General features: G+C 48.5%; 1 protein-coding gene across 1 annotated transcript; it reads right to left on the bottom strand.

Annotated features, from left to right (window-relative positions):
• Positions 1-1,645: 1,645 nt before the first annotated feature.
• On the bottom strand, positions 1,646-27,288 carry ZNF839 (zinc finger protein 839). Its single transcript, XM_030931067.1, is given in 9 exon segments — positions 1,646-2,686; positions 4,838-4,967; positions 5,110-5,247; positions 8,587-8,736; positions 9,776-9,868; positions 12,554-12,778; positions 19,575-20,330; positions 20,332-20,478; positions 26,992-27,288. Coding segments are annotated over 9 exon segments (2,844 nt in total). The 5' UTR covers positions 27,280-27,288; the 3' UTR covers positions 1,646-1,769.
• Positions 27,289-27,921: the final 633 nt, after the last annotated feature.

The raw sequence follows: 27,921 nt of genomic DNA, 5'->3' as shown, positions 1-27,921 counted from the left end.
TTTATTTGTTGTGGTTTTCTGCCCAGTTACATTGACCATCCATTCACAGTAGCACATACACAGTGGTGAAATTAAGATGTGTTGGGGTATTCATTAGTGTCCTATAGATAGAAAATAAATGTATATTTACCAGGGCCTCATCCAGACCACGGTCATATTCGACCCAGCATGTTGTGTCAATTGCCTGACAGTGGTTATGAATGATCCTCAAAAGGGCTCTGTCTACATCTCCAGGATCCCAGGAGGGCACTCATGGTGGTTTCATGGGACTCTGGACTCCTGAGAAGTGGCCTTGAGTCTACAGGACACAACTACAGCCTGACCTGACCACCCCACGCTCCCAGGCAGCCGCGGCTTGCTCCCCTGCTGGCTGTTTGCAGCCTGCTAGAAAACCTGCCTTTCTGTTCCTACCGGCCCCGGCTTTGAGATCAAGTGAGGGTAGGAAATGCCCCGGTCACTGTAAGGCTGTAGGAAACGCCGGCTCTCTGAGAATACAGCCGCCCTCCAGGGCAGGACCTGGAAAGAGCACATCCCCGGGGCGACACGTGGCCACAAGCCCAGCTCTGTCCCTGAGCAGCGTGCTCTCTGCTTGGGGTCTCTCCTGATTGTCTCTGCAAGGTGCGGGGAGAGAACTGCTGCTCCCTTTGAATGCTTTCTTCCATGCGTGGACAAATGGCCCTTCCCTTCCTTCCCCATAACACAGTCCGTGGAAATACTGAGATACGCCGCGCCGTGACTTTCCAAGTGGGACATCAAAGAACTGGGCTTCTACCCTGAGCATCATCTTGCTGTGGACCTCAAATAAGTCACCCCATCATTTATGCCTCACCTTCCTCATCTGTAAAATGTGAGGAGAGCCAGGCACCATGGCACACACCTGTAGTCCCAGCTACTCAGGAGGCTGAGGCAGGAGGATCGCTTGAGCCCAGGAGGCAGAGGTTGCAGTGAACCGAGATCATGCCACTGCACTCCAACTTGGGCTACAGAGTGAGACTTGGTCTTGAAAATAAATTAATTGGCCGGGCGCGGTGGCTCAAGCCTGTAATCCCAGCACTTTGGGAGGCCGAGACGGGCGGATCACGAGGTCAGGAGATCGAGACCATCCTGGCTAACACAGTGAAACCCCGTCTCTACTAAAAAATACAAAAATCTAGCCGGGTGAGGTGGCGGGCGCCTGTAGTCCCAGCTACTCGGGAGGCTGAGGCAGGAGAATGGCGTGAACCTGGGAGGCAGAGCTTGCAGTGAGCTGAGATCCAGCCACTGCACTCCAGCCCGGGCGACAGAGCGAGACTCCGTCTCAAAAAAAAAAAAAAAAAAGAAAGAAAATAAATAAATTAATTTAATTTAATTTAAAAAATCATGCAAGTAGAAATGACTTTTTTCCCCTCCTATCAATAAAATGCTGCCCAGAATGACTGGCTTATTTTCTTAATTGAACCCAAAAGAAGCTGCTAGTATGGAGCAAGTCTGGTGGAAAAGCAGCAGATCTCCCAGGAGAGAAGGGAACAGAACAGGGCCAATCATCAGGTGACGCCACTCATCACCATCACGAAAACTCATGAGCGTCAGATGCGCCACAGGGATTCCAGATCAGGCAACATCTGCTATTGTTATGACAAGCTCCATAAAAAAATGTAGACAGCAGGGTAGAAAGACATTCTTTATAAATAAAAGGTTCATCTGGGCAATATTCACATTAGAAAAATATACATTGCTTGCCACAGACTTTCTCTGGATAAAATCAGACAAATCTAGGATCTGACTCCTCTTCACTGTGAGGGCTCTGGCTCCACGGTGAGGAACGACTCCACAGCTTGTAGGGGAACTCCTTCTGGTGGGCCCATCTGCAGGGCACGCCCCTCTGCATCGGTCACTATGACAAAGTCCTCCCGAGACACTACTGTACCTGGAGGGGACAAGATAAACCCATCGGAAGTCTGAATAAAAATATGCTTCTGTCCCTGAGACAGTAACTCATGGCTCCCATTGGAAATTTCAAAAGCCATGGCTTCGCCAACAGCAACCACACTCTCCAGTTCTCTCTGGCCAGAGTGCACCTCCATCCCACAGGGGAACTGGTTCAGGTCCCCCGAAAGGCTTCTGAGACACCCTTCAGTCAACAGTGATCCATGTGGGCCAGGCTGAGGCCCTGGCTTGGGCACAGTCCTGCAGGCACAGTTTACTGCCACACTATCCATGGAACAAATTTTCTCAAGCAGAGGGGCCGCCACCTCCGTAGGCAGGACGCCGCTGGGGCTGGGCTGCTGGTGGTTCAAGTGGAAGTCATAAACCTTGCCGAGGTGTCCTGCCTCTGCATGTCCAGGCCTCCCAGGCAGCAGGGACTCTGCTCCGCCAGCAGATGACAAGGTGCTACAGAAACCCAGGCTCCTCAGGCTGTCCCGGGTATCCTGGTCTGAAGAGTGTTTCCGAGCATTCTCTCCAGGAAATGCTGCCACCTGTGCCTGGGTCAGCCTCCTAGACTCTCCTGACTGAGCATAAAGAGGCAGCCCACTGACATCCTGGGATGAGACAGCAGCACCTATAGACCCACTCCTGGCTTCTAAGCCAGCCAGTGCATGAAGCTGCGGGACCGCCTGGAACATGCTCCCATCGCCACCAGAAACCGTCGTTGTATGGCTTTCTTCAGAATGGGGAAAGACAGTGCCATTTACTGGAGGGGCAAAACCTAAACATTTTGGGAAACAGGTGAACATGCGTGTACCGTGTCATGGCCCACTCACTGCACTCACCATCCAAAACCAGCGAGGCCAAGTCACCTGCCCTGCAGGGAAGTCAAAGCATCGATGCTCCTTGGGATTGGTAGCAATTTTTAAAAATCCATCCCTGTTATCTATTCACAAAGATGGATTTTGTACTGAAAATGTGCTCTAAGAGCCATTCGACAGTGTGCTTTTTTGTTGTTGTTGTTGTTGAGATAGAGTCTCGCTCTGTCCACCAGACTGGAGTGCAGTGGCACGATTTTGGCTCACTGCAACCTCCATCTCCTGGGTTCAAGTGATTCTCCTGCCTTAGCCTCCTGAGTAGCTGGGATTACAGGCGTGCACCACCATGCCCAGCTAATTTTCATATTTTTAGTAGAGACGGGGTTTCACCATGTAGGTCAGGCTGGTCTCAAACTCCTCACCTTGTAATCCACCCGATTCGGCCTCCCAAAGTGCTGGGATTACAGGTGTGAGCCACCACACCCAGCAACAGTGATTTTATGCCAACACTGAATGAATGATTGGTGGTTCTTCATCAGAGTGAGCTGGAGAATTGCCCAAAGAGGCCTTTCCAAATACTTACATCCACACCCTCCCAACAACCCTACCCACAGACCTGGAATTCCCAGAGGTCCAGGCCCCTGTATTTCACAATAACCTCCCCAGGTGATTCCAACACATGCCCCAATTAAGAATCACCATCAGGCTGGGCATGGTGGCTGCTCACGTCTGTAATCCTAACACTTTGGGACGCTGAGGCGGGCAGATCATTTGAGGTCAGGAGTTCAAGACCAGCCTGGCCAACATGGGGAAACCCTGTCTCTACTAAAAATACAAAAATTAGCTGGATGTGGTGGTGGGCACCTGCAATCCCAGCTACTCAGGAGGCTGAGGCAGGAGAATTGCTTGAGCCTGGGAGGCAGAGGTTGCAGTGAGCAGAGAGCGCGCCATTGCACTCCAGCTTGGGTGACAGAGCAAGTCTCTGTCTCAAAAAAAAAAAAAAAAAAAAAAAAAAAAAACTCTAGTGCAGTGGCTCACGCCTGTAATCCCAGCACTTTGGGAGGCCGAGGTGGGCAGATCACCTGCGGTCAGGAGTTTGAGACCAGCCTGACTGAAATGGTAAAACCTCATCTCTACAAAAATACAAAAAAAAAATTAGCCAGGCATGATGGTGGGTGCCTGTAATCCCAGCTACTGGGGAGGCTGAGGTGGGAGAATTGCTTGAACCCGGGAGGCAAAGGTTGCAGTGAGCCAAGATTGTGCCATTGCACTTCAGCCTGGGAGATAAAGTGAGACTCCCGTCTCAGAAAAAAAAAAAAATTATATATATAAATGCATATATATATAAAATACATATTTACATAAAAATATATATAATTTTTTAAGTGCCTAGTTGGTAGGTTCTGGCTAAAGCCAGAATAATAACCAGACCCTGTCTTTTTTCAAATGTTAAATCTCAGCTGGCATGTACAGCGAAGGCTCATGAAAGTCAAGCCATAGTTGGATGTGTCCTTGGTTCCCATCTCGGCCTAACCACCTTTCAGGACCCTCCTGCTATAGCCACTTGGTGGCTCTCTTGTTTTTTTCCTTTGAGACGGAGTCTCACTCTGTCACCCAGGCTGGAGTGCAGTGGTGCGATCTCAGCTCACTGCAACCTCCTGCCTCCCAGGTTCAAGTGATTCTCATGTCTCAGCCTCCGGAGTAGCTGGGATTACAGGCACACACCACCATGCCCAGCTAGTTTTTTTGTATTTTCAGTAGAGACAGGGTTTTGCCATGTTAGCCAGGCTGGTCTCGAACTCCTGACGTCAGGTGATCCACCCGCTTCGGCCTCCCAAAGTGCGGTATTATAGGTGCGAGCCACTGTACCCGGCCTGTGACTCTCCATTTTAACAAGGCACTCTAGAAAACCCTGAAGACCTCAAGACTCGCAGGGAACGAATCTGGAATGATAGAACACTGGGAGGCTGGAATGCAACTTGAGAAACCAGAGGGTCCCCCTAAATCCAGCACAGGTCACCCAACCTGAAAAGTGGCAATCCTGGGCACATCTGTTCATGCCAGCAGGGCTGCCAGGCCATGGATACACCCCACAAACAGTGTTTTACCCTCACCAGCAGCCAAAGTGTGCAAGGGCCTGGGCTTCTCCAGGCCTCTGCTATTAGCAGCAAGAGATTCAGTGGTGTCATTGGGCAGGGCTTCTCTTCTGGGCCTTTTCACCGAGGCCAGTCCCTCCTCCGCAGCCTATGAAGAGAAGACCCAATCAGCTAGAAGAGGAAGAAACAGGCAAACCTGTACCTCCTCTTCCTGGTGTGAATGGAAGAAGCCAAACCCCAGTAATTCACCATGCACAGAGTCACCCGGCACCCACTTCAGCCATGCCCACCTCATGTTCCCTCTTCTCGCTGCCGGCTCCCTCTGGCTGCTCCCCATCCATCTCCCGGATGGGGCGCTCGGGTCCAAGGTTGTCTGGGTGTATTTTTTTCTTCCTCAGGAATTCTGTGATTCCTAATGACTCGGCAACCTGAAAAGAAATGGGCCAAGAGAATAAACTTCACCCAAACAGCACACACCCCTAGAAGTACATTCACATGCAAGAATTAAACGACTTCACAGAATTAAATCCTGTGAATTTGTACTGTGAGGTGCCATCTCAACAATGAGAAATATGAAGGTCAATATAATGTTAGATGGACTAGCTGATGATAAAAATGGATCATTATCAAAACTAGAAGGTTCTATGTGAGCACAATTTAGAGGAGGAGACCAATCTTTTTTTTTCTGAGACGGAGTCTTGCTCTGTCGCTCAGGCTGGAGTGCAGTGGCGTGATCTTGGCTCATCGCAACCTCCGCCTCCCGGATTCAAGTGATTCTCCTGCTTCAGCCTCCTGAGTACTGGGATTACAGGCACGCACCACCACGCCTGGCTCATTTTTGTATTTTTAGTAGAGACGGGGTTTCACCATGTTGGCCAGGCTGGTGTCGAACTCCTGGCCTCAAGTGATCCACCCACTTCAGCCTCCCAAAGTGTTGGGATTACGGGCATGAGCCACTGTGCTCAGCCCAGAACAGTCTTTACAAACAATTTGAAACAGTCTCTTTAATGCTATCACAAGCTTAATAATGTTAGCTGATATCATGGTAACTTTCTTTCCCACTGTCCCTCCTTTACTGAATTCTCACTGGTCTCTTCAGAAGAACGATCCTGCCTATCCCACATCCAGATCTCCCTTCCCAGCTGGTAAAAAGTCATGGGTCTGGGGGCCTGAGCTGGTTCCCAGCTTCTCTGCCCATGGCCTGGGTGATCTTGGTGAGCCACCATCTCCTGAGTCTCCCTTGTCCATCTCCCTGACTTATCCAGACAAGAGATTACAGCTGCCTGGAAGGGCTTTTGTGAAGATCAGATCTGACTCCATATGCAATGCCTATGTGAAACACCAGATGTGAAGGTGTTAAGAGACAGGTGTTATCATTTATACATGGACGTTATAAAGAGAACCCCACAGAGCACAAGATGGGGGTGGGCACAGCAGGAAGGGCAGCAGAACAAGGCTAAAGGAGAAAACAGGCCATGTGGGTTCTGCGCAGATGAACCTGGGCGGTGTCCCCTCACAAACTGAGCCACTGTCATGCTCCCAAGAGGCAATGGCACAGTCTGAGCTGCTCAAAAAGCCAGATTCTGTAAGGCATGCACAGTGTGTGTGTGGCCAGTTCTGCGTCATGGCAGGATGATACCCACACTTGCTCTCTGAGTTTAGCAAGTGGGTATCATGTTTAAAAAACACACAGGTGACTGCTGTGCAGGGCATCCACATGAGGCTTAGCAAAAACCTTTTACATTTTCATGATATATAATTTAAGAATATAAGGCAGGGCATGATGGCTCATGCCTGTAATCCCAGCACTTTGGAAGGCTGAGGCAGGCAGATCACTTGAGGTCAGGAGTTCGAGACCAGCCTGGCCAATACGGTGAAACCCTACCTCTACTAAAAAATACAAAAATTAGCTGGGCGTGGTGGTGCACATCTGTAGTCCCAGATACTCGGGAGGCCGAGGTGGGAGAATCGCTTGAACTCGGGAGGCGGAGGCTGCATTGAGCCAAGATGGCACCATTGTACTCCAGCCTGGGTGACAGCAAGACTCTGTCTCAAAACAACAAAAAACACCCAAAAAAGTCCAATGTAGCTAAAGGCAATTTGATAATAACAATGACATTGAAATGAGAATTGTGTTGGAACAACCACAAACAAAAATGAATGGCCCCTGGCTGGACGCAGTGGCTCATGCCTGTAATCCTAGCACTTTGGGAGGCCGAGGCGGGTGGATCACAAGGTCAGGAGATCAAGACCATCCTGGCTAACGGTAAAACCCCATCTCTCCTAAAAAAAAAAAAAAAAAATATTAGCTGGGCGTGGTGGCAGGCGCCTGTAGTCCCAGCTACTTGGGAGGCTAAGACAGGAGAATGACGTGAATCTGGGAGGCAGAGCTTGCAGTGAGCCAAGATCACACCACTGCACTCCAGCCTGGGTGACAGAGCGAGACTCCGTCTCAAAAAAAAAAAAAAAAATAGCCCCTATATAATCCATCCCCAAAAACCCACATAAGGAAGACAACAGGGTTGAGTGTGGTCGTTCATGCCTGTAATCTCAGCACTTTGGGAGGCCAAAAAGGGAGGATCACTTGAGCCCTAAAGTTCAAGACCAGAGTGGACAACATAGCAATACCCCATCTCTATGAAAAATTTAAAAATTAGCTGGGCATGGCGACACACGGCTGTAGTCCCAGCTACTCAGGAGGCTTATGTGGGAGGATTGATTAGGACCAGAGGGTTGAGGCTGCGGTGAGCTGTGATTGTGCCACTGCACTCCAGTCTGGGAGACAGAGGGAAACCCTGTCTCAAAACAAAAAAAAAAAAAGAAGAAAATGATACCTGAGGTTTTAACTCTGATCATCAGTGAGTGGGAAGATTATGGTGTTTTCCATTTTCTTTTAGCTTATCTTCATTTTTGGGTTTTCTGGAACAGCATTTATTAGTTTAAGAAAAAAAATTGGGGGCCAGGTGCCGTGGCTCACACCTGTAATCCTAGCACTTTGGGAGGCCGAAGCAGGCAGACTGCCTGAGCTCAGGAGTTCGAGACCAGCCTGGGCAACATGGTGAAACCCTGTCTCTACTAAAATACAATAAATCAGCCAGACATGGTATTGTGCGCCTCTAATCCCAGCTACTCAGGAGGCAGAGGCAGGAGAATTGCTTGCACCTGGGAGGCAGAGGTTACAGTGAGCTGAGATCGCACCACTGCACTCTAGCCTGGGCGACAGAGCAAGACTCTATCTCCTAAAAAAAAACAAAAAGAAAAAAAAATTCACTTGATGGGAAAAACCAAAATGAGGTAGAACAGGAAAATGTTATTACTAAAAACATTCTCCTTCATATGTGAAGTTTTTTGTGGGTTTTTTTTTTTTTTTTTTTTTGGAGACAGTCTCACTCTGTCAACCAGGCTGGAGTGCAATGGTGCAATCTCATTAAGGAGCAAAAAAGTGAAATAGTTAATAAAGCAGAATGTTTAGAGTTACTTGGTCACTGAAACCTCCACCTCCTAGGTTCAAATGATTCTTGTGCCTCAGCTTCCCAAATAACTGGAATTAGAGGCATGTGCCACCACGCCCAGCTAATTTTTGTATTTTTAGTAGAGACTGAGTTTTGTCATGTTGGCCAGGCTGGTCTTGAACTCTGACCTCAAATGATCCACCCGCCTCAGTCTCCCAAAGTGCTGGGACTACAAGCATAAGCCACTGCACCTGGCCCTTCTTTCTTTTGGCTAACTCTACGAGCAAAACTCTTTCTGCCATGGGAGATTGTTACCTTATCATTGTTTATTTCCAGGGTCTCCTGGGAACACAGACCAGAACTACTGAGGTAATCTTGGCACGTTTTCTTAACCATTTTATGCAACTCTTCAAATTCCTTATATATAGCTGGGAAAAAAGGCTTTGCTAGATGATCTTTTTCAACCTTAGTGAAGATAAAGACCAAAAAAAAAAGTTTAAACTCGAGGCACTGATATGGAAAATACAGAAGAAAATCTAAACAAAGTTTCGGTTCCTTACCCCCTCAGCAGCCATTCAGTGGTGTACGCTTCCTTCAGTCCCCAGTGAGCACCTACTGTGTGCCCTGCATGGCGTAGGGAAGCCAGGATGGGCATGGGAGGAGCAGGCCAAGAAACAAACGAGTCTTGGGTTGGGGCCATGTAGGGCACGGGTGAGCTCCGGGACAGGGTGGGAAAGGAGGGCAGAAAGGCCCTGAGCCCTGGCTGGGCTGTCAGCTCCGGAGGGAGTGTGGGGCACAGGCAGCCTGGGCTGTAGCCTGAGTGGGCTCAGAGGGAGCAGAGCCTCGGGCAGAAGAGGCCAGCTGGGGTGAGTGGGCTCCAGGAGAGCCCAGGATGGCCGTTATTTGTGGCTGCCACTTCCATCCCTCCCATACCAAGTTAAAAGTCAAGGGAGTGGACGGGCACCTGCCTGAGGCACCCAACTACCCAGGCAGCAGCCCCCACACCAGGCACGGTGTGTGACCAACAGGCTCGCTTCAGCTGTCCTGGACAAGGAAAACGATTCCAAATGGCCAGGCTCTTTCCAAAATGACTATGAGCTGGGCACGGTGGCTCACACCTATAATGCCATCTCCTTGGGAGGCCAAGGTAGGAGGATTACCTGAGGCCAGGAGTTTGAGACCAGCCTGGGGAACAAAGCTAGACCCCATCTCTACAAAAAAAATTTTTTAATAAATTAAAAATTAGCCGGGTATGATGGTGTGTGCCTGTGGTCCCAGCTGAGGCACACAGGCTGAGGTGGGAGGACTGCTTGAGCCCAGCAGTTTGAGGCTGCAGTGAGCTATGATGGCACCACTGCACTCCAGCTGGGCGACAGAGCAAGACCCTGCCTCAAAAATAAAATTAAACAACTATGCAGGCTATTGAAAAATAAGTAATAAATAATATTATTTCTAAATAACTTCTAATCATCCCGCTATATTTAGAAACACTAAGAGTACTCACCTTCATCAGAAGAAACTCATACACTGTCACAACCTGAGCCAGTTGAGGTAGAGCCAATTCCACCAGATCCTCGGGGTCACACTGCTGGAGGAACTACCAAGGGAAAGCATTTCATGCCTTTGAATGTCCCACAAGAATTTCACAATAGCCAACAAGTTGGTGCAACATACAACATAAAAAACAGAAAGTTCTCCAAAATTTTCAGTCACCAAGTAACTCTAAATATTCTGCTTTATTAACTATTTCACTTTTTTGCTCCTTAATGAAGTACTATGATCCATTCTGGGTTCCCTACGACAAGCTCTGGGCACTGTCCTGGGCACAGGCCCTGGAATAAGGACACAGTGATAAGGAGATGTGTATCCTGCCCTCCGGGACTCACCTAGGCTGTGCCGCAGGTGAGGGGACAGCACAGCTGGAGGCGGTGCCTGGAAACAGACAGGTCAGAGGGGCTGAAAGGCAACCCAGGCCCAGGCTGAGAGGGGCCAAGGGGTTTGGATTCCCTTCTCCAAGCAGTTGTGGAGGGAGGTTTTAGGCAGGTGCCTCGGGTGGTGGTGCAGAGGATGGGGCAGGGCTGGAAGCCTGGCAGGCAGTCAAGACTACCCCCAAAGTACAGGCAGGAAAAGATGAGGACTCGGGTAAGAACAGGGATGTGGGTGGCAGTGCAGGGATATGAGGGGAGGGCACAGTCCTCCAGGCTTAGCGACCACAGGACATGGGGAGCAGTGAGTGAAGGAGAAAGTCAAGAATGGCTCTGGGTTCCCAGCTTGAGCCTGGGGTAGGCGAAGTGGCCCCTGACAATGCAGGGGTGGACAGGAAGCCAGCCCGTGGGCTCTGCTCTGCTCAGACATGAAAGGCAGAGGGGTTCACAGGACAGCCAGGTGGAGCTGTTTCATTGAAGAGATCTGAGGCACCAGAGAGGAACAGAAAGCGTGGGAGTCTGCAGAGGGAAACCAGGAGGATGGTGAGATTCCCAGGGAAGCAATAAATTGAGGGGGAAGCTGAGGAAGTCCTAGAAATAGGAAGTCTTCTGAGGTCCAGGGAGGTCACAAGATCAGTGCTTAGAAGGCCAGACGCAGTGGCTCACACCTGTAATCCCTGCAATTTGGGAGGCCAAGCCAGGAGGACTGCTTCAGGCTAGGAGTTCGAGACCAGCTTGGACAACATAATGAGACCCTGTCTCTAAAAAAAAAATAAAAAATTAGCTGGGTGTGGTGGTGTGTGCCTGTGGGCCCAGCTACTCAGGAGGCTGATGCAAGAAGATCAATTGAGCCTGGGAGGTGGAGGCTGCAGTGGGCTATGATTGAGCCACTGCACTCCTGGGTGACAAAACAAGACCCTCTCTCAAAAAAAAATAAAAATAAAAAAAAGATTGGCATTTAAGGAGAGAGCGAGAGACTGAGTAGGAGCTACAAAGGGCTGGAAGGGCCACAGATGCTTGCAAAACAAGCAGAAAAGTTACAGAAAAATATTTTCATTGTAAGACAAAAATGTTCAATTAAGACTTTCAAAAACCCTTTGAAAGAAGTGACCAGCTGACTTTCAACTCCACAGGAAGTGGAAGAAGGTGGGAATATGGGATATTACCTTGCCGTGGCCTGACCTAAATTCTGTAGGAGCTTAATAACAGGAGACAGGGAAACTCTGCAATTTTCTGCTTAACACTCAGGTTCAAACGACAGTTGTGTCTTTTTTTTTTTTTTTTGAGATGAAATCTCGTCCTTGTCTCCCAGGCTGGAGTGCAATGGCACGATCTCGGCTCACTGCAACCTCCGCCTCCTGGGTTCAAGCGATTTTCCTGCCTCAGCTTCCTGAGTGGCTGGGATTACAGGCACCCGCCACCACTCCCAGCTAATTTTTGTATTTTTAGTAGGTAAGGGGTTTCACCATGTTGTCCAGGCTGGTCTCGAACTCCTGACCTCGGGTGATCTGCCTGCCTTGGCCTCCCAAAGTGCTGGGATTATAGGCATGAGCCACTGCACCCAGCCTCAACTGACAGTTTTGTCAGGTGACTGGTTTCACTGTCCTCTTTCTCCCCCAAGAGCAGGGCCCAGTCTATCTCGTACACACTGTCCCCTCCATCCCTAGAACAGGGACTGATAATTGATGGACACCCAGTAAATGTATCAATTAATATCCATTTCTGGAGAAATTATCATCTGTAAGTTAAGAATGGTTCTGAAGGCCGGGCACGGTGGCTCACGTCTGTAATCCCAGCACTTTGGGAGGCCGAGGCGGGCAGATCACAAGGTCAGGAGTTTGAGACCAGCCTGACCAACAATGGTAAAACCCTATTTCTACTAAAAATACAAAAATTAGCCAGGTGTGGTTGGCAGGCGCCTGTAATCCAAGCTACCCAGGAGGCTAAGGAAGAAGAATCGCCTGAACCCGGGAGGTGGAGGTTGCAGTGAGCTGGGATCACACCACTGCACTCCAGCCTGGGCGACAGTGTGAGATTCCATCTCAAAAAAAAAAAAAAAATAATGGTTGTGAAAACCATTTCCATTGTTTTCTAAACTGCGTCCATATAAACGCAGGTTATAATTATTCCACAACTTATCAAGTCAAGCAGCTTTTGAGCTACACCAAAGGCCATATAGTCACTTTAAACGGTAAGAGTATGAATTAGTTCAGATATTACTGTCCTTGGCTTCATCACACACTTAATGCAACGACATTTCAGGTGAACGGTTTAGGTGATTCAGAAACTAATAGTGAATTGCCACATATCATGCTAAAGACACGGTTTTCAAGCCCAGGGTTGTAAGAGTGAGGTACCTCCTTGAGCCTGGCTTTGCTTGCCGACGCCCTCTGCTCCCCTGCCGCAGCAGGGCCACCAGGCAGCTGAGCAGCTCTTCTCTGCTGGAGGACAGCTGTGCGGGACTCTGCAGGGGCCTCTGAGCGTGCACCTCTTCTAGGTCCTTGGTATCTCTCTGATCCCAAAAGAGCTCCATTTTCCGGTTCAGATGGCAATGTCTCTTCAATGTCTACAGACTGACCATTCTAGACAGTGTTGCACACCCAAAAATAAAATAAAACAAGCATGCTTTATATACCCCATAAAAACCTTTTAGTGGCTGGGCGCAGTGGCTCACATCTGAAATCCCAGCACTTTGGGAGCCTGAGGCGGATGGATCATTTGAGGTTAGGAGTTTGAGACTAACCTGGCCAGCATGGTGAAACCCCATCTCTACTAAAAATACAAAAAATTAGCCAGGCATGGTGGCGCGTGCCTGTAGTCCTGGCTACTTGGGAGGCTGAAGCAGGAGAATCACTTGAACCCAGGAGGCAGAGGTTGCAGCGAGCCGAGATCGTACCCCTGCACTCCAACCTGGGCGACAGAGTGAAACTCTGTCTCAAAAAAAAAAAAGAAAAGAAAAACAAACCTGTTTGTTTAAGTTTTGGATTTGGAGGTACATGTGCAGGTTTGTTACATGGGTATACTGTATCATGCTGAGGTCTGGGCTTCTAATGATCCAGTTGCCCAAGTAGTGAACACAGTACCAAATAGATAGTTTTTCAACTCTTGCTGCACTCCCTCCTTTCCTGCCATGAAAGCCTTAAAGCAGAAAAATGTCAAGTCAAAAGCAATGAACTTGCTAAATTATTTCTTCTTCACATAATCAAGAAATATTAACTATAATCAATGCATCTTAAATGTTCCCAACAAAATCCCTGTTGGACACAGGATCAATATTAGCTAGGCAGGCTGGGTACACTGGCTCACCCCTGTAATCCCAGCACTTTGGGAGGCCAAGGCAGGAAGATCACTTGAGCCCACAAGTTGGAGGCCAGCCTGGGCAATATAGTGAGACTCCATCTCTACAAAAAACAAATTAAGTTAAAAAAAAATTGGCCAGGCACAGTGGCTCATGCCTGTAATCCCAGCACTTTGGGAGGCCGAGGCAAGAGGACTGCTTGAGCCCAGAAGTTTGAGACCAGCCTCTACAACATGGTAAAACCCTATCTCTACAAACATACAAAAACTAGCCAGGCCTGGTGGTGTGTTCTGCAATCCCAGCTACTTGGGAGGCTGAAGTGGGAGGACTCCTTGAGCCCAGAAGGTTGAGCCCTGGAGACTGAAGCAGCAGTGAACCATGGTTGCAACACTGTGACAGAGTAAGACCCTGTCTAAAAATAAAAAAAAAAAATTTTTTTAAATATTAGCTAGCCTCTAAGTCTGGAGTAGCAAACTGTAACCCTGGGATGTTGACCAAAATGAAACAAAAGACTTCCCTGGAGCTGGGCACAGTGGCTCACACCTGTAATCCCAGCACTTTGGGAGGCCAAGATGAGTGGATCACCTGAGGTCAGGAGTTCAAGACCAGCCTGGACAACATGGTGAAACCCCACCTCCACTAAAAAAATACAAAAAAATAGCTGGGTGTGGCGGCAAAAGCCTGTAATTCCAGCTACTTGGGAGGCTAAGGCAGGAGAATCACTTGAACCTGGGAGGTAGAGGTTGCAGTGAGCCGAGATCACACCACTGTCCTCCAGCCTGGGCGACAAGAGGGAAACTCTGTCTCAAAAAAAAAAAAAAAAAAAAAAAGACTTCTCTGATGTGACTGTCATCTTAAAACCTAACCTGAATTTTGTTCATAATTCATTACTTATCCATGACTTTTAAAACTTTTAAATTATTTTACTGGATAGATTAAAATACCATAAAATTTATCCTTTGAAAGTATATAATTCAGTGGCTATAATAGATTCGTGAAATTGTGCAACCATCACCACTATCTAATTCCAGGACAGTTTCATCAGCTCGGAAAGAGACCGTACCCATGAGCAGTCACTCCTCCTTCCTCCCTCCCGACAGGCCCTGGCAGCCACCAGTCTACTGTCTGTCTCCAAGCATCTGCATGGCTTTTGAAGAGAACCCTACATCTGACCTTGTCCTCAGGTCCTATTTCCTCATTCCCTGACAATTCCCTCCTCTGAAAATAGGAATAATAATGTAGAAAAATAAAATAAAGGCCAGGCACGCCAGTGGCTCATGCCTTTTATCCCAGCACTTTGGGAGGCCGAGGCGGGTAGATCACCTGAGGTCAGGAGTTTGAGACCAGCCTGGACAACATGGTGAAACACTGTCTCTATTAAAATTACAAAAATTGGCCAGGTGTGGTGGTACACGCCTGAAGGCTGAGGCAGAAGAATCACTTGAACCCAGGAGGTGGAGGTTGCAGTGAGCTGAAATCACATCACTGCACTCTAGCCAGGGCAACAGAGTGAGACTCTATCTCAAAAAAAAAAAAAAAAAAAAAAAAGAGCCGGGAGCGGTGGCTCACTTTGTAATGCCAGCACTTTGGGGGACTGAGGCAGGTGGATTGCTTGAGGTCAGGAGTTCAAGACTAGCCTAGCCAACATAGTGAAACCCCGTTTCTACTAAAAATACAAAAAAATAGCTTGGCATGGTGGCAGGTGCCTGTAATCTCAGCTACTAGGGAGGCTGAGGCAGGAGAATCCCTTGAACCCGGGAGGCAGAGATTGCAGTGAGCTGAGATCGTGCCATTGCACTCCAGCCTGGGCAACAAGAGCAAAACTCCGTCTCAAAAAATAAATAAATAAAAAATAATAAAAAGAGAGAATTATAATAGAATACTAAATACTACAAACTACTGCACAACATGAATGGACAAATTCCTACATACACAAAACCTGCCAAAACTAAATCACAAAGAAGTAGAAAATCTGAGGCCGGGCGCAGTGGCTCACACCTGTAATCCTAGCACTTTGGGAGACCGAGGCGGGCAGATCACTTAAGGTCAGGAGTTCAAAACCAGCTTGGCCATCATGGTGAAACCCCATCTCTGCTAAAAATACACACAAAAAAATTAGCTGGGCATGGTGGTGCATGACTGTAATCCCTGCTACTCGGGAGCCTGAGGCAGGAGAATCGCTTGAATCGCTTGGAGGTTGCAGTAAGCCAGATCATGCCACTGCACTCCAGCCTGGGTGACAGAGTGAGATTCCATCTCAAAAAAAAGAAAAAGAAAAAGAAAAAGAAAATCTGAATAGACATAAAAGTAGTGAGGAGATTGAATCAAAAATCTCCCAACAAAGAAAATTCCTGGACCTGACGGCTTCACTGGCAAATTCTATCAAACATTTAAAGAATGAACACCAATCCTTTATTTAAACATTTCCAAAAATTAAAGAGGAGAGAACACTCCCTCACTCATTCTATGAGGCTAGCATTTCTCTGAAACCAAAGCCAGCCGAAGCCACAAGAAAGGAAACTACAAGCCAATATCTCTCACGAGCACTGATGCAGAAAAACAAATACTAGCAAACCAAAATCAGCAGTGTATTAACAGGATTGTATGCTGTGACCAAGTGGGATTTACCCCTAGAAAGCAAAGATGGTTCAATATATGAAAGCTGATCAGTGTAATATACCATATTAACAGAATGAAGGAAAAAAATATGATCATCTCAGTTGATGCAGAAAAAGCATGGACAAAATTCAACACCCTTTCATGATAAAAACACTCAACAAACCAATAGAAGAAACTACCTCAACATAATAAAAGCCATATATGAAAAACCCACATCACGCTCAATGGTGAAAAACTGAAAACTTTTCTTCTAAAAGCAGGAACAAGGCAAGGATGCCTGCATTCATTACTTCTGTTCAACACAGTGCTGGAAGTTCTAGCCAGGACACTTAGGCAAGAAAAAGAAATAAAGCGGTGGCTCACGCCTGTAATCCCAGCACTTTGGGAGGCCGAGGCAGGTGGATCACCTGAGGTCAGGAGTTCAAGACCAGCCTGGCCAACATGGTGAAACCCGTGTCTCTACTAAAAATACAAAAAATTAGCTGGGCATGGTGGCGGGCACCTGTAATCCCTGCTACTCGGGAGGTTGAGGCAGGAGAATCGTGTGAACCCAGGAGGTGGAGGTTGCGGTAAGCTGATACTGCGCCATTGCACTCCAGCCTGGGTGACAGAGCAAAACTTCATCTCAAAAAAAAAAAAAAAGAAAGAAAGAAAGAAGTAAAATTAATAATGAGGCTGGGTGCGGTGGCTTATGCCTATAATCCCAGCATTTTGGGAGGCTGAGGTGGGTAGATCAGTTGAGGCCAGAAATTGGACACCAGCCTGGCCAATATGGCGAAACCCCGTCTCCACTAAAAGTACAAAAATTAACCAGGTATGGTAGCACATGCCTGTAATTCCAGCTACTAGAAAGGCTGAGTCAGGAGAATTGCTTGCAACCAGGGGGTGGAGGTTGCAGTGAGCCGAGATCACACCACTGCACTCCAGCCTGGGCAACAGAGCCAAACTGAAAAAAAATAAAATAAAAGTAAATACTGCATTTCTAAACACAATGAACAATTTGAAAATAAAATAAAATAATTCCACTTAAAATCTAGTAATTCCACCTCTGGATATATACCCAAAGAAACTGGGCTGGGCGTGGTGGCTCATGCCTGTAATCCTAGCACTTTGGGCAGCTAAGGCGGGTGGATCACAACGTCAAGAGATTGAGACCATCCTGGCTAACATGGTGAAACTCCGTCTCTACTAAAAATACAAAAACTTAGCTGGGCATGGTGGCGGGCGCCTGTAGTCCCAGCTACTCGGGAGGCTGAGGCAGGAGAACAGCTTGAACCCGGGAGGCAGAGGTTGCAGTGAACTGAGATCACGCCACTGCACTCCAGCCTGGTGTCAGAGCGATTCTCCGTCTCAAAAAAGAAAAAAAATAGAAAGCAGGGTCTCAAGATATAATTGAACATCCGTGTTCATAGCAGCATCATTCACAAAAGCCAGAAGGTAAAAGCAACCCAAGTGTCCACTGACAGATGAGTAAGCAACATGTGGTATGTCCACACAGTGAGCTATTACTCAGTCTTACAGAGGAAGGACATTCTGACATTGGCTACAACATGAACCTTGGATATCGTGCTAAGTGAAATAAGCCAGCCACAGAAAGACAAATATCCTGTGACTCCACTTCTATAAGGAAATTAGAGTAGTCAAAATCATAGAAGACAGAAAGTAGAATAGTGGCTGCCGGGGTTGGGGGAAAGGGGAATGGAGAGCTGGTGTTTACAGGGACAGAGTTTTAGTTTTTTGTTTCTTTTTCACTTGCCCAACGTGAAGCTCGGAGTTTTAGTTTTAGAAGATGAGGAGTTCTGGAGATGTGTGGGGGTGATGGTTGCACAACACTGTGAATGTATTTAATACCCTTGAACCATACACTTAAATATGGTTAAGACAGTAAATGTCATGCTATGTGTATTTTACTACTATATATATATATGTGTGTGTGTGTGTGTGTATATATATATATATATTTTTTTTTTTTTTGAGATGGAGTCTTGCTGTTGTTGCCCAGGCTGGAGTGCAATGGTGCCATCTTGGCTCACTGCAACCTCCGCCTCCCAAGTTCAAGCAATTCTCCTGCCTCAGCCTCTCAAGTAGTTGGGACTACAGGCATGGGCTACCACACCTGGCTAATTTTGTATTTTTAGCAGAGATGGGGTTTCACCATGTTGGCCAGGCTGGTCTCGAACTTGTCACTTCAGGTGATCTGTCCGCCTCGGCCTCCCAAAGTGCTGGGATTACAGGCGTGAGCCACTGCACCCGGCCCAATAAAATATTTTAGAAAAAAAATTTTTTATGTGATAATGCAAACTCATAGCGACTCACACCTGCTTTATCAGGAGTTTCAGAAGGTGTAGAAGGGGGAGAGGACACGCTAAACAGCCAGGGGCTGTTGACACTCCAGAAGCACCCCCGGGGACTCCTTTTCTCAACAACACCCTCTGTAATGGCAGCGTCAGCCACGAGTGCACCGCCATTGGTTTTACTGACCAAACCTAAAGAGCTGACGGATGCATTCCCATCAGATGTGCTCACGAAATCATGCCGACACACAGAAGACATACATCTCCTGGCCTGTTGGGCAGCAGTGCAGACAACATGGGGGTCTCAGATCCTCCACTAGAATGATTCTGGTCCCGCCTAAGCTTTCACCTGAGTCCCCATCAGACACCGTAAAGGTCAGTGTATGGATGATGAGCAGGCAGGGGCAGGAACTGGGACTGATTTGGTTTGAACATGTGTCCCCACCAAATCTCATGTTGAAGTGTAATCCCCAACGATAGAGGTGGGGCCTGGTGGGAGGTGGCTGCTGGATCATGGGGACAGAACCTTCATGGCTGGTTCAGCAACATCCCCTTGGCACTGCTCTCACGATAGTGAGTTCTCATGATATCTGGTTGTTTAAAAGTGTGTGCTCGCTGGGCGTGGCGGCTCACACCTGTAATCCCAGCACTTTGGGAGGCTGAGGCAGGCGGATCACCTGGGGTCAGGAGTTCAAGACCAGCCTGGCCAACATAGTGAAACTTCATCTCTACCAAAAATACAAAAATTAGCCAGACGTGGTGGCGGGTACCTGTAATCCCAGCTACTTGGGAGGCTGAGGCAGGAGAATCACTTGAACTGGGGAGGCAGAGGTTGCAGTGAGCCAAGATCAGGCCACTGTGCTCCAGCCTGGATTACAGAGCCAGCACCCGTCTCAAAAAAATAAATGAGCGTGTGACACCTCCCCCTGCTCCTTGTTCCTGCTGTGGCCACATGAGGTGCCTGCTCCCACTCTGCCTTCACCCTGAATCTGTTTCCCAAGGCCTCCCCAGAAGCCGAGCAGATGCCAGCACCATGTTTCCTGTACAGTCTGGAACCGTGAGCCAACTAAACCTCTTTCGTTTATAAAATACCCGGTCTCAGGTGTTTCTTTATAGCAGTCTGAGAATGACTAAATAAAAAGACACATACCCAGACAGAAATATTACCTGCAGGCCACCGTGTGCTGACTCTGTCACCAAGCAGGAGCGGGCCCCTCCCTCACATGGAGCCGCTGGCATGGACAGCCCCGGGGAGGTCAGGCTGAGCGTCCTTTCCTCCGTGCACCCCTGGAGGGTGCTTGCATTGGCTTTCTCAGACAGCACCATCTCAGGGTCCACCTGGCCATGGCCTGGATTAAGTTTAAAATGTCGGGCCAGTCCCCCCTTTCCTATATATGACTTTTCACAAGTCTGACACTTAAAGCTTTTGGGCCTCAGGGAGCAGCTCGATAAGTCAAAGAGCGTGTGCCTCTCTCTCTGATCTTCATCTTCTTCCACACAGAGTTCTGAATAATCATCAGAATCTGACAGATGACTATCTGCCAAATCCTCTGTTTTTATGAACTTATAATCTTTAGCTTTATACTTGGGAGGTCGAGATACCCGTCCAGAACGTGTCTTTACTTTTAACGATTTTTTGAGTTTCTCAGTATGTTTTGTATGCAAGTTGGAAACAAATGGATGTGCTGAACTGGATGAAAGAGATGTTACTGCCAGCGGGTTGGAGGCAGATAAAGGAGTCAACATTGAGCCCTGTTCATTTGGAGTCTTGGGGGCTGGGACTTTCTTTGCAGGGACCACCTGGAGGGCTGGCAGTGGTCTCTGTATGAACACCTGAGGAGGAGGCTGGCGCAAGTCACTTAGGAAGCACGACTGTGGCTCGGTTCTCACAAGCGGCTGTACCCTGAGCAGCTGAGGGCCTGCTGATGTGGAGTCCCACGAGGCAGGAATTCCCCTGGGGTGGCTGGCTCTGTCTTGCAGTTTGGGGCTGGATTGTGGCTGGTAAGGGCATTGGCTTTTCCTGACCTTTCATTTCTCCAGATGTTACCTTGACACAAATGGCTTCTAGTTGCTTATGTACAGAAAGACAAGAAAGAGAAAAGAAGCATTGAGCTTATCAACGTGTCTGCAATTTCACTCTCATCATAAACCCATTATTGATGTTTTTTCTAAATTATATCTTACATATAAAAATTGATGTAATGTGTTTGTACTAAGGTGGTGTTTTCCAGACCTTTCTGACCAGAGACCACAGTGATGTAAGTTGGGCTTGGTGGCTCAACCTGTAATCCCAGCACTTTGGGAGGCCGAGGCAGGCTGATTACTTGAGGTCAGGAGTTCGAGACCAACCTGGCCAACATGGTGAAACTCCATCTCTACTAAAAATACAAAAATTAGCTGGGCGTGTTGATGCATGCCTGTAATCCCAGCTACTCGGCAGGGCTGAGGCATGAGAATCGCTTGAACCCGGGAGGAGGAGGTTACAGTGAGCTGAGATTGTACCACTGCACTCCAGCCTGGGCAACAGAGTGAGCCTCCATCTCAAAAAACAAAAACAGAGATCACTATGATACACTTTACATTATGACCCAGTACACGTGTATATAAATATCTGCATACATAAATAAAAAGTTGATGGAACTAGTTACCATTCCTATATCAATGCCCACTGATTGTATCTATTCTACATCACTTTTTTTTTCTTTTACAAGATCAGGGTCTCACTCTGTCACCCAGGCTAGAGCGCAGTGGCGCGATCTCGGCTCACTGCAACTTCTGCCTCCTGGTTTGAGTAATTCTCCCATCTCAGCAGCCTGAGTAGCTGCCACCACACCCGGCTAATTTTTGAATTTTTTGGTAGAGACAGGTTTCACCACGTTGGCCGGCTGGTCTCAAACTCCTGACGTCAAGTGATTGATCCACCTGCCTTGGCCTCCCAAAGTGCTGGGATTACAGGATTATAGGCGTGAGCCACCACACCTAACCCTATTCTACATCACTTTTTAAAAAATACTAGTCATAATCCACTAAGTTGATTTCATGACCAATTAAGAGATAATAAGAGCCTTCTTAACAGTTCTACCTATGTGGGTTTTTTTTTCTTTTGAGATCGACTCTCGCTCTGTCGCCCAGGCTAGAGTGGAACAGCACAATCTCGGCTCACTGCAACCTCCACCTCCCGAGTTCAAGTGATTTTCCTGCCTCAGTCTCCCAAGTATCTGGGACTACAGGTGCATGCCACCATACCCCAGCTAATTTTTGTATTTTTAGTAGAGACGGGGTTTCATCATTCAGGCTGGTCTCAAACTCCTGACCTCTGGCGATCCACCTGCCTCAGCCTCCCAAAGTGCTGGGATTACAGGCGTGAGCCACCACACCTGGCCAGTTTTTTGTTTTATGTTTTTTTTTTTTTTTTGAGATGGAGTCTTGTTCTGTCGCCCAGGCTGGAGTGCCACTGCAACCTCCACTTCCCAGGTTCAAACGATTCTGCTGCCTCAGCCTACTGAATAGCTGGGATCACAGGTGTGTGCCACCATGCTAGCTATTTTTTTTTTTTTAAGATGGAGTCTCGCTCTGTTGTCCAGGCTGGAGTGTAGTGGCGCTATCCTGGCTCAGTGCAACCTCCAGATCCCAGGTTCAAGCGATTCTCCTGCCTCAGCCTCCTGAGTAGCTGGGATTACAGGCGCCCACCACCATGCCTAGCTAATTTTTTTATTTTTAGTAGAGATGGGGTTTCACCATGTTGGTCAGGGTGGTCTCGTACTCCTGACCTCATGATCCGCCCACCTCAGGCCTCCCAAAGTGCTGGAATTACAGGTGTGAGCCACCGTGCCCGGCGTTACCCATGTGTTTTTGGAGTTTTTAGTACTCTAAAAGCAGATGTAATTCATAATGTGGGCCCATGTTTTTTAAAAAGTTTTTAATGAAATTCTGGAAGCCACAAAAAAGCCCTAAGGAACAATGTTACCCAGCTTCCTATTGCCCAACCTGCATGCCCGTTTCTTCACCCTGTCCTGAATGTGCTGTTTAGCATTCTTTTTTTGTTTGTTTGTTTTTGAGATGGAGTCTCACTCTGTCGCCCAGGCTGGAGTGCAGTGGCGCGATCTCGGCTCACTGCAAGCTCCGCCTCCTGGGTTCACGCCATTCTCCTGCCTCAGCCTCCCGAGTAGCTGGGATTACAAGCGCCCGCCACCATGCCCGGCTAATTTTTTGTATTTTTAGTAGAGATGGGGTTTCACCATGTTAGCCAGGATGGTCTCAATCTCCTGATCTCATGATCCACCCGCCTTGGCCTCCCATGTTTAGCATTCTTATGCTTTTTAAAAATTTATATGGCATATGCAGATATTTCTAAAAATATATAGTTCAGCTCTGAAATGTTTTTCAACTTTATATAAATGCTATCATCTCCTGCAACTTCAAAGGCCTTTTCTAGGTTTCTTCATTTTGCTTTGTGAATTTTATCCACATTAACATGGGTAGGTCTCAGGGGTTCATTTTCTCTGCAGTATGAGTACACCAGTCTCCTGTTGATGGACAGGTGGTTTCCAGCCTTCTGTTCCTAAGGTCTGCTCTGAATCCTCACTGATGTATGTGGGTATATGCGTGAGTTTCTCTGGGGGCATGCACCTAGGCGTAGGGCTGAGTATCTTCAATAACTTTTTACAAATATATCTAACAAAATTTCAAATACGTGTGCTTTTTGATCCAGTAATTCCATTTCCTGGATTGTATAAAAAAAGTCAGGTGGCCACAAAGATGTTCTGTTCTACAAAGTTCAAAGCAGCACTCTCTATAATAGCAAAACACCTACCAAAGGGGAGAACTACCTTCAATAACATCCCACAAATATTGATTGAGCACTGACCGCGTGCCAGAAACACTGTTCCAGGTGTCAGGGAAACAGCTGTCATACAGCTTAGGGGAGAAGGACGGGGAAGCAAAAGAAAGAAGCCCTCACAGAGCAGAAATAATGAGCATTTTCCTCCAGGGAGAAAAAGAGGCAAACCTCATCATCCAGAGCACGATTTCCCAATCAACATTTCAGAACATAATCCTTTGACATGGGTGGCTGGAGGATGTCCAGCAGCATCTCTGCCTCTACCCACTAGATGCCAGCAGTGATCCCGAGTCCTGACAATGAAGACATTGCCAAGTGCCCCCTGTGGGGCAAAACTGCCCTCGGTTGAGAATCACTTATTTGGGATCACCAAGTGGCCCTCTTTGGACTGAACCTTCTGGTGTGACCCTCAAACAGTGGAGCATCACCAAAAATGTCACACAGGACAGAATAAAAATCCTCACTGAGATCAAGCTGGAGTGTGTCTCTCATCTGTTTCTTGTTATTCTAGTACAAATAGCAGAGACTGGCCAACACTTTGTATGAAGAATTGTACAGAGCTGGCACCATAGCCCTGGGAGTCCTCAACTCCTGGGCTACTTGTGAATCAAATGACGAGATTGACTGTGCATATCCCTCAAGAACCCCATCTCTTTCATGTTACTGTCAGTCACACCTGTAATCCCAGTGCTTTGAGATGCTGAGGTGGGAGGATTGCTTGAGGCCAGGAGTTCAAGGCCAGCCTGGACAACATAGTGAGACCCTGTCTCTACAAAACATTTCTAAATTAGCCAGGCATGATGGTGCATGCCCGTAGCCCCAGCTACTCAGAATGCTGACGTGGGAGGATCATTTGAGCCTGGGAGTTCCAGGCTGTAGTGAGCCGAGATCAGTCCAACCTGGGTGAGAAAGAAAGACCCTGTTTCAACAAAACCCCAAAACAAAAACAGAATACATATATAAAAATACACTAAACCCTACTGTTTTAGGATAACCACAGTGGCAAAACCAGACTACTAATGTATTTATCCTCTGTCCTGACTGGCTTACCCTGTGGGTATTATGCTTATACTTTGTTATGTTTAGTTAACTCAGCTAACACTAAGTATTTCTGGGTAGAATACATACTAGCCAAGTTGTAGCCTCACCCTTGAGATGGTGGGCGGTTTCCCCTGCCATGCCTCAGTCCCTGCAGACCTGCTGAATCGGATCTCCTGGGGTGGGGCCCCAAGATCTGCCCTTTCAAAAGCTCCACTGACTATTCCGAAGGCAGACAAGGTTCCCTAAGGAATGCAGACAGGTGAGGCAGACAGGAAAAAGTCATCGTGGTACAACAGGTGCAATAAAGAGGCAGAAACGGCCCAGAGGTAGTGGGCTGCCCAGAAGCAGTGATCTCTGAGGGGCATTTTGAAGGCTGGGAATTTTTGCCAGGTGAAAAAGGGCATACATCCATGTGTAAATGCACGGATGCACGAAAAGGGGCACAGCATGCTGGATGGCACTGGAAATTTCCGTGGGGTGGAAAGAGGGAGGGTCGGGAGAGACAGGGCCCCGATCTGACCCAAGTGTGTCCACTGGTCTGTGCTCCTGATCCACACCATCCCCCACAGCAAACACTGGGCCTTCTGCTGTGGTTGTTGAAATGTACCCCACCACCCACCGCAGAACCTGCCTCTCCTCTTCTGCATTTTCAACCCAGACTCACCCTTTCAAATCTAGTTCAGATACCACCTCTTCAACAAAGCTGCTTCTGATCTCCTCAGCCAGGAACAATCTCCCTTTCTCTAAATACTTTTAGTTCTTTTCACTATCTTTAGCTTTCTGGCCTTGATTAGAAGTTATCTGGGTATTTTGTTTTTTTTTTTTTTTTTGAGAAGGAGTCTCACTCTGTCCCCCAGGCTGGAGTGCAGTGGTGCAATTTCGGCTCACTGCAACCTCCACCCCCTGGATTCAAGTGATTCTCCTGCCTCAGCCTCCCGAGCTGGGATTACAGGCGCCCACCACCACACCTAGCTAATTTTTGTATTTTTAGTAGAGACAGGGTTTCACCATATTGGCCAGGCTAGTCTAGAACTCCTGACCTGTGATCCGCCAGTCTCGGCCTCCCAAAGTGCTGGGATTACAGGCATGAGTCACTGTGCCCGGCTATGGGTCTTGTTTTATCTCCTGTTAGTTCATAAACTACTGAGGGGCAAAGTATACATCCAGTTTGCCTTTGTGGCCTCCATGACACAGCTGGGGCTGAAAGAGTATTAGCAGAATGTGCTGCAAAGGTACATTATTGCAGGTAGAATTTATATTGTCTCCATTAGATTAGCTACAAAATACAATCCCATCATGCTACCTAACCTTGATTAAGTTTGCTCCTACTTTATGAAAAATATGTCATTTTTGGATTCGAAACCCAAAAAGCTGTGGCCATATTCAGCAGGGTATGGTGAGGAGTACAGGGGCTCGGGAGAGCAGCCACACCTGAGGGACCTTGGGCAAAGCCACGCAACCTCACTGAGCTTGTTTCCCACCTGCAAAATGCCGGTACAAAAACCCTGCTGAAAACTAAGCAGCCCAGCACAGTGCCCGTTGCAGAGCAGAGGCTTTGCAGATGGCTGCCCCTGGAAGGCGTCTTGCAGCCTTCTGACCCAGACCGAAGTCCAAAAAGGTTGAGTTACCCAAGGTCACACCTCTACATAGCGATAGTGTGGCATCTGGGCAGAATCACACTGTCTTCCTAAACCTTTGCAAGACAACTCTCCAGTCTTGATGATTGACTGGACACAACCCCAAGCAGCTAACATTAGTCAAAAAAACTCAAGAGCAAAGGTTCCTGATTCTATTCTCTAATCCGTTTCTTCTAGTGGAAAAAGCTCTCTTCTTTTGGCAATTTTGGGGTGAGACCCCAGTGCTGAAATGGGATGGAATTTTACAGATACCATGCAGGCCCTCTGGCTTCAGGCGCTATGCTACACCCTCCGCAGTTGGGCGACGGTGTTCCAGTTATCACTCCCCTAGCAACCAAAAGGTGTGTGGCCCAGGAAATAAACCCAATGGGAAAGGATGTTTCGTGGTATAGAGTGCTTTCACATATTCCAAACATTAAGTGTGTATCAGGCACTGTGCTGGGTACTGCGGTTACAAATCAGTCACTATCACCCAGGATGGTAAGTCCTGCAGCCAACTAGTGTATTGTGCTTAACTTTGTTCCAAGCCTGGGCCTCGGCACCTTACACCTGAAAAGCTAAGTTGGTTCCTTTTAATTCATTCATGTTTCAGCTCCAGTGTCTGGCCTAAGGGACCACCCACTCTAAAGCAGCCTCCATCAACCCCAGAACCTGCCTTATGTTCGTTCAAGTATGTTCAAGGCTTCACCTCCTGCACATAGTGGGGAGTGCTGGGAACACGGTCTCTAAGTGCTCCACAAAGGCTTAACGAGCGGTCAAAGGCCTGTAAGAAGAGCTAGGCAGCACGCGAAAGCCCCCAGCAGGCCTGTGAAGGCAGAGAAGGCACGAGGGCGTTCCAGGCACAGGGCCCAGCGTGAGCCACCGCTCCTAGAGTGAGGTTCCTGGGGTGAAAATGCCAGGGTGGTGACAGGTGGGGGCCGTACGCCGTTCCTAAGAAGCTCAGCCTGGGGACGCCCTGAGTCTTAACCCGGGCCGATACTGGCCTTCCTGGACGAGCAGCTAGCCCCGCCGCGGGGCCTCGGCACCCTTCGGGCCTCAGTTTCCCCACGTCCCTCCGACGCCTCACCTGGGGGGGGAGCAGGCGCGGCGGGCGAGGGGGCTCGGCGCCCGGGCCCCGCTGCAGGACGGCCTGCTGGGCCGCGTCCCGCAGCCGCCGCGCCGCGTCCTGCAGCACGAAGGGGGGCGGTGGCGGCGGCGGCTGTGCCTTCGTCACCTGCTCCAGGACCCGCCGCAGCTGCTCGGGGCCCAGCGGGGCCACACGTGCTACACTGCCGCTCTGGCCCGGAGGAGCCGGGCCGCCGCCGCCGCCACCATCCTCGCTGCCGCCCCCAGCCTCCGGTTCCGCATCCGCCATGGCGGCCGAGGCGGGGACTCGAACCCGGGTCGCTGAGCGACGGCGTCTACAATGTGCGTCACCGGGGAGAGGGGCGGACTACGAGTGCCTCGCAGGCCAAGACACCTCGGAAGGCGACCGTGTCTGGCCGGGAAGGTCATGGAGTGCCCCGCCCCAGCCAACAACGCCGCGTCTCCTAGGGCTGATCAGCAGAGCCGACCCACGTTATTTTCCTTATTGCCTGCCACGGATGTTCTCGGAGAACACTCACCTTCTCCGAGAGCTGTCCCGGATCTCCAGTCTTCGGGGTTCCAGAGCCCCTGGCCCAAAAGTTACCACACTATCCAAGTGTTCTGACGTAATCGTGCATCTGAATCAGCGGAGGATCCTGTCTGGAGATGCAGAGTCCTCTGCCCACTCCCAAACGTTTGGATTTATACATCTGAGAGGGGACCACAGTTTGAATTGTTAACGACAGTGTTTCCCAACCCCCAAATTTTTGCCTTGTCACCCTAGCTTCTCTCTACCCACCCACCCAGATTGGGTGCACCTTGAAGGGAGAGATGATATATATTACTCAGTCGGTGCCCAGCACAGGTCCTGCCCAGAACACAATACAAGCTCAGGTCATGAATGCTGGATGAATAAATATGAATAAACGAA

This window comes from Rhinopithecus roxellana, chromosome 5 (genome assembly GCF_007565055.1).
Source record: "Rhinopithecus roxellana isolate Shanxi Qingling chromosome 5, ASM756505v1, whole genome shotgun sequence".
NCBI classification, from domain to species: domain Eukaryota; kingdom Metazoa; phylum Chordata; class Mammalia; order Primates; family Cercopithecidae; genus Rhinopithecus; species Rhinopithecus roxellana.
The sequence above is the reverse complement of the archived record's forward strand: the minus strand, read 5'-3'. Positions and strand labels throughout refer to the sequence as shown.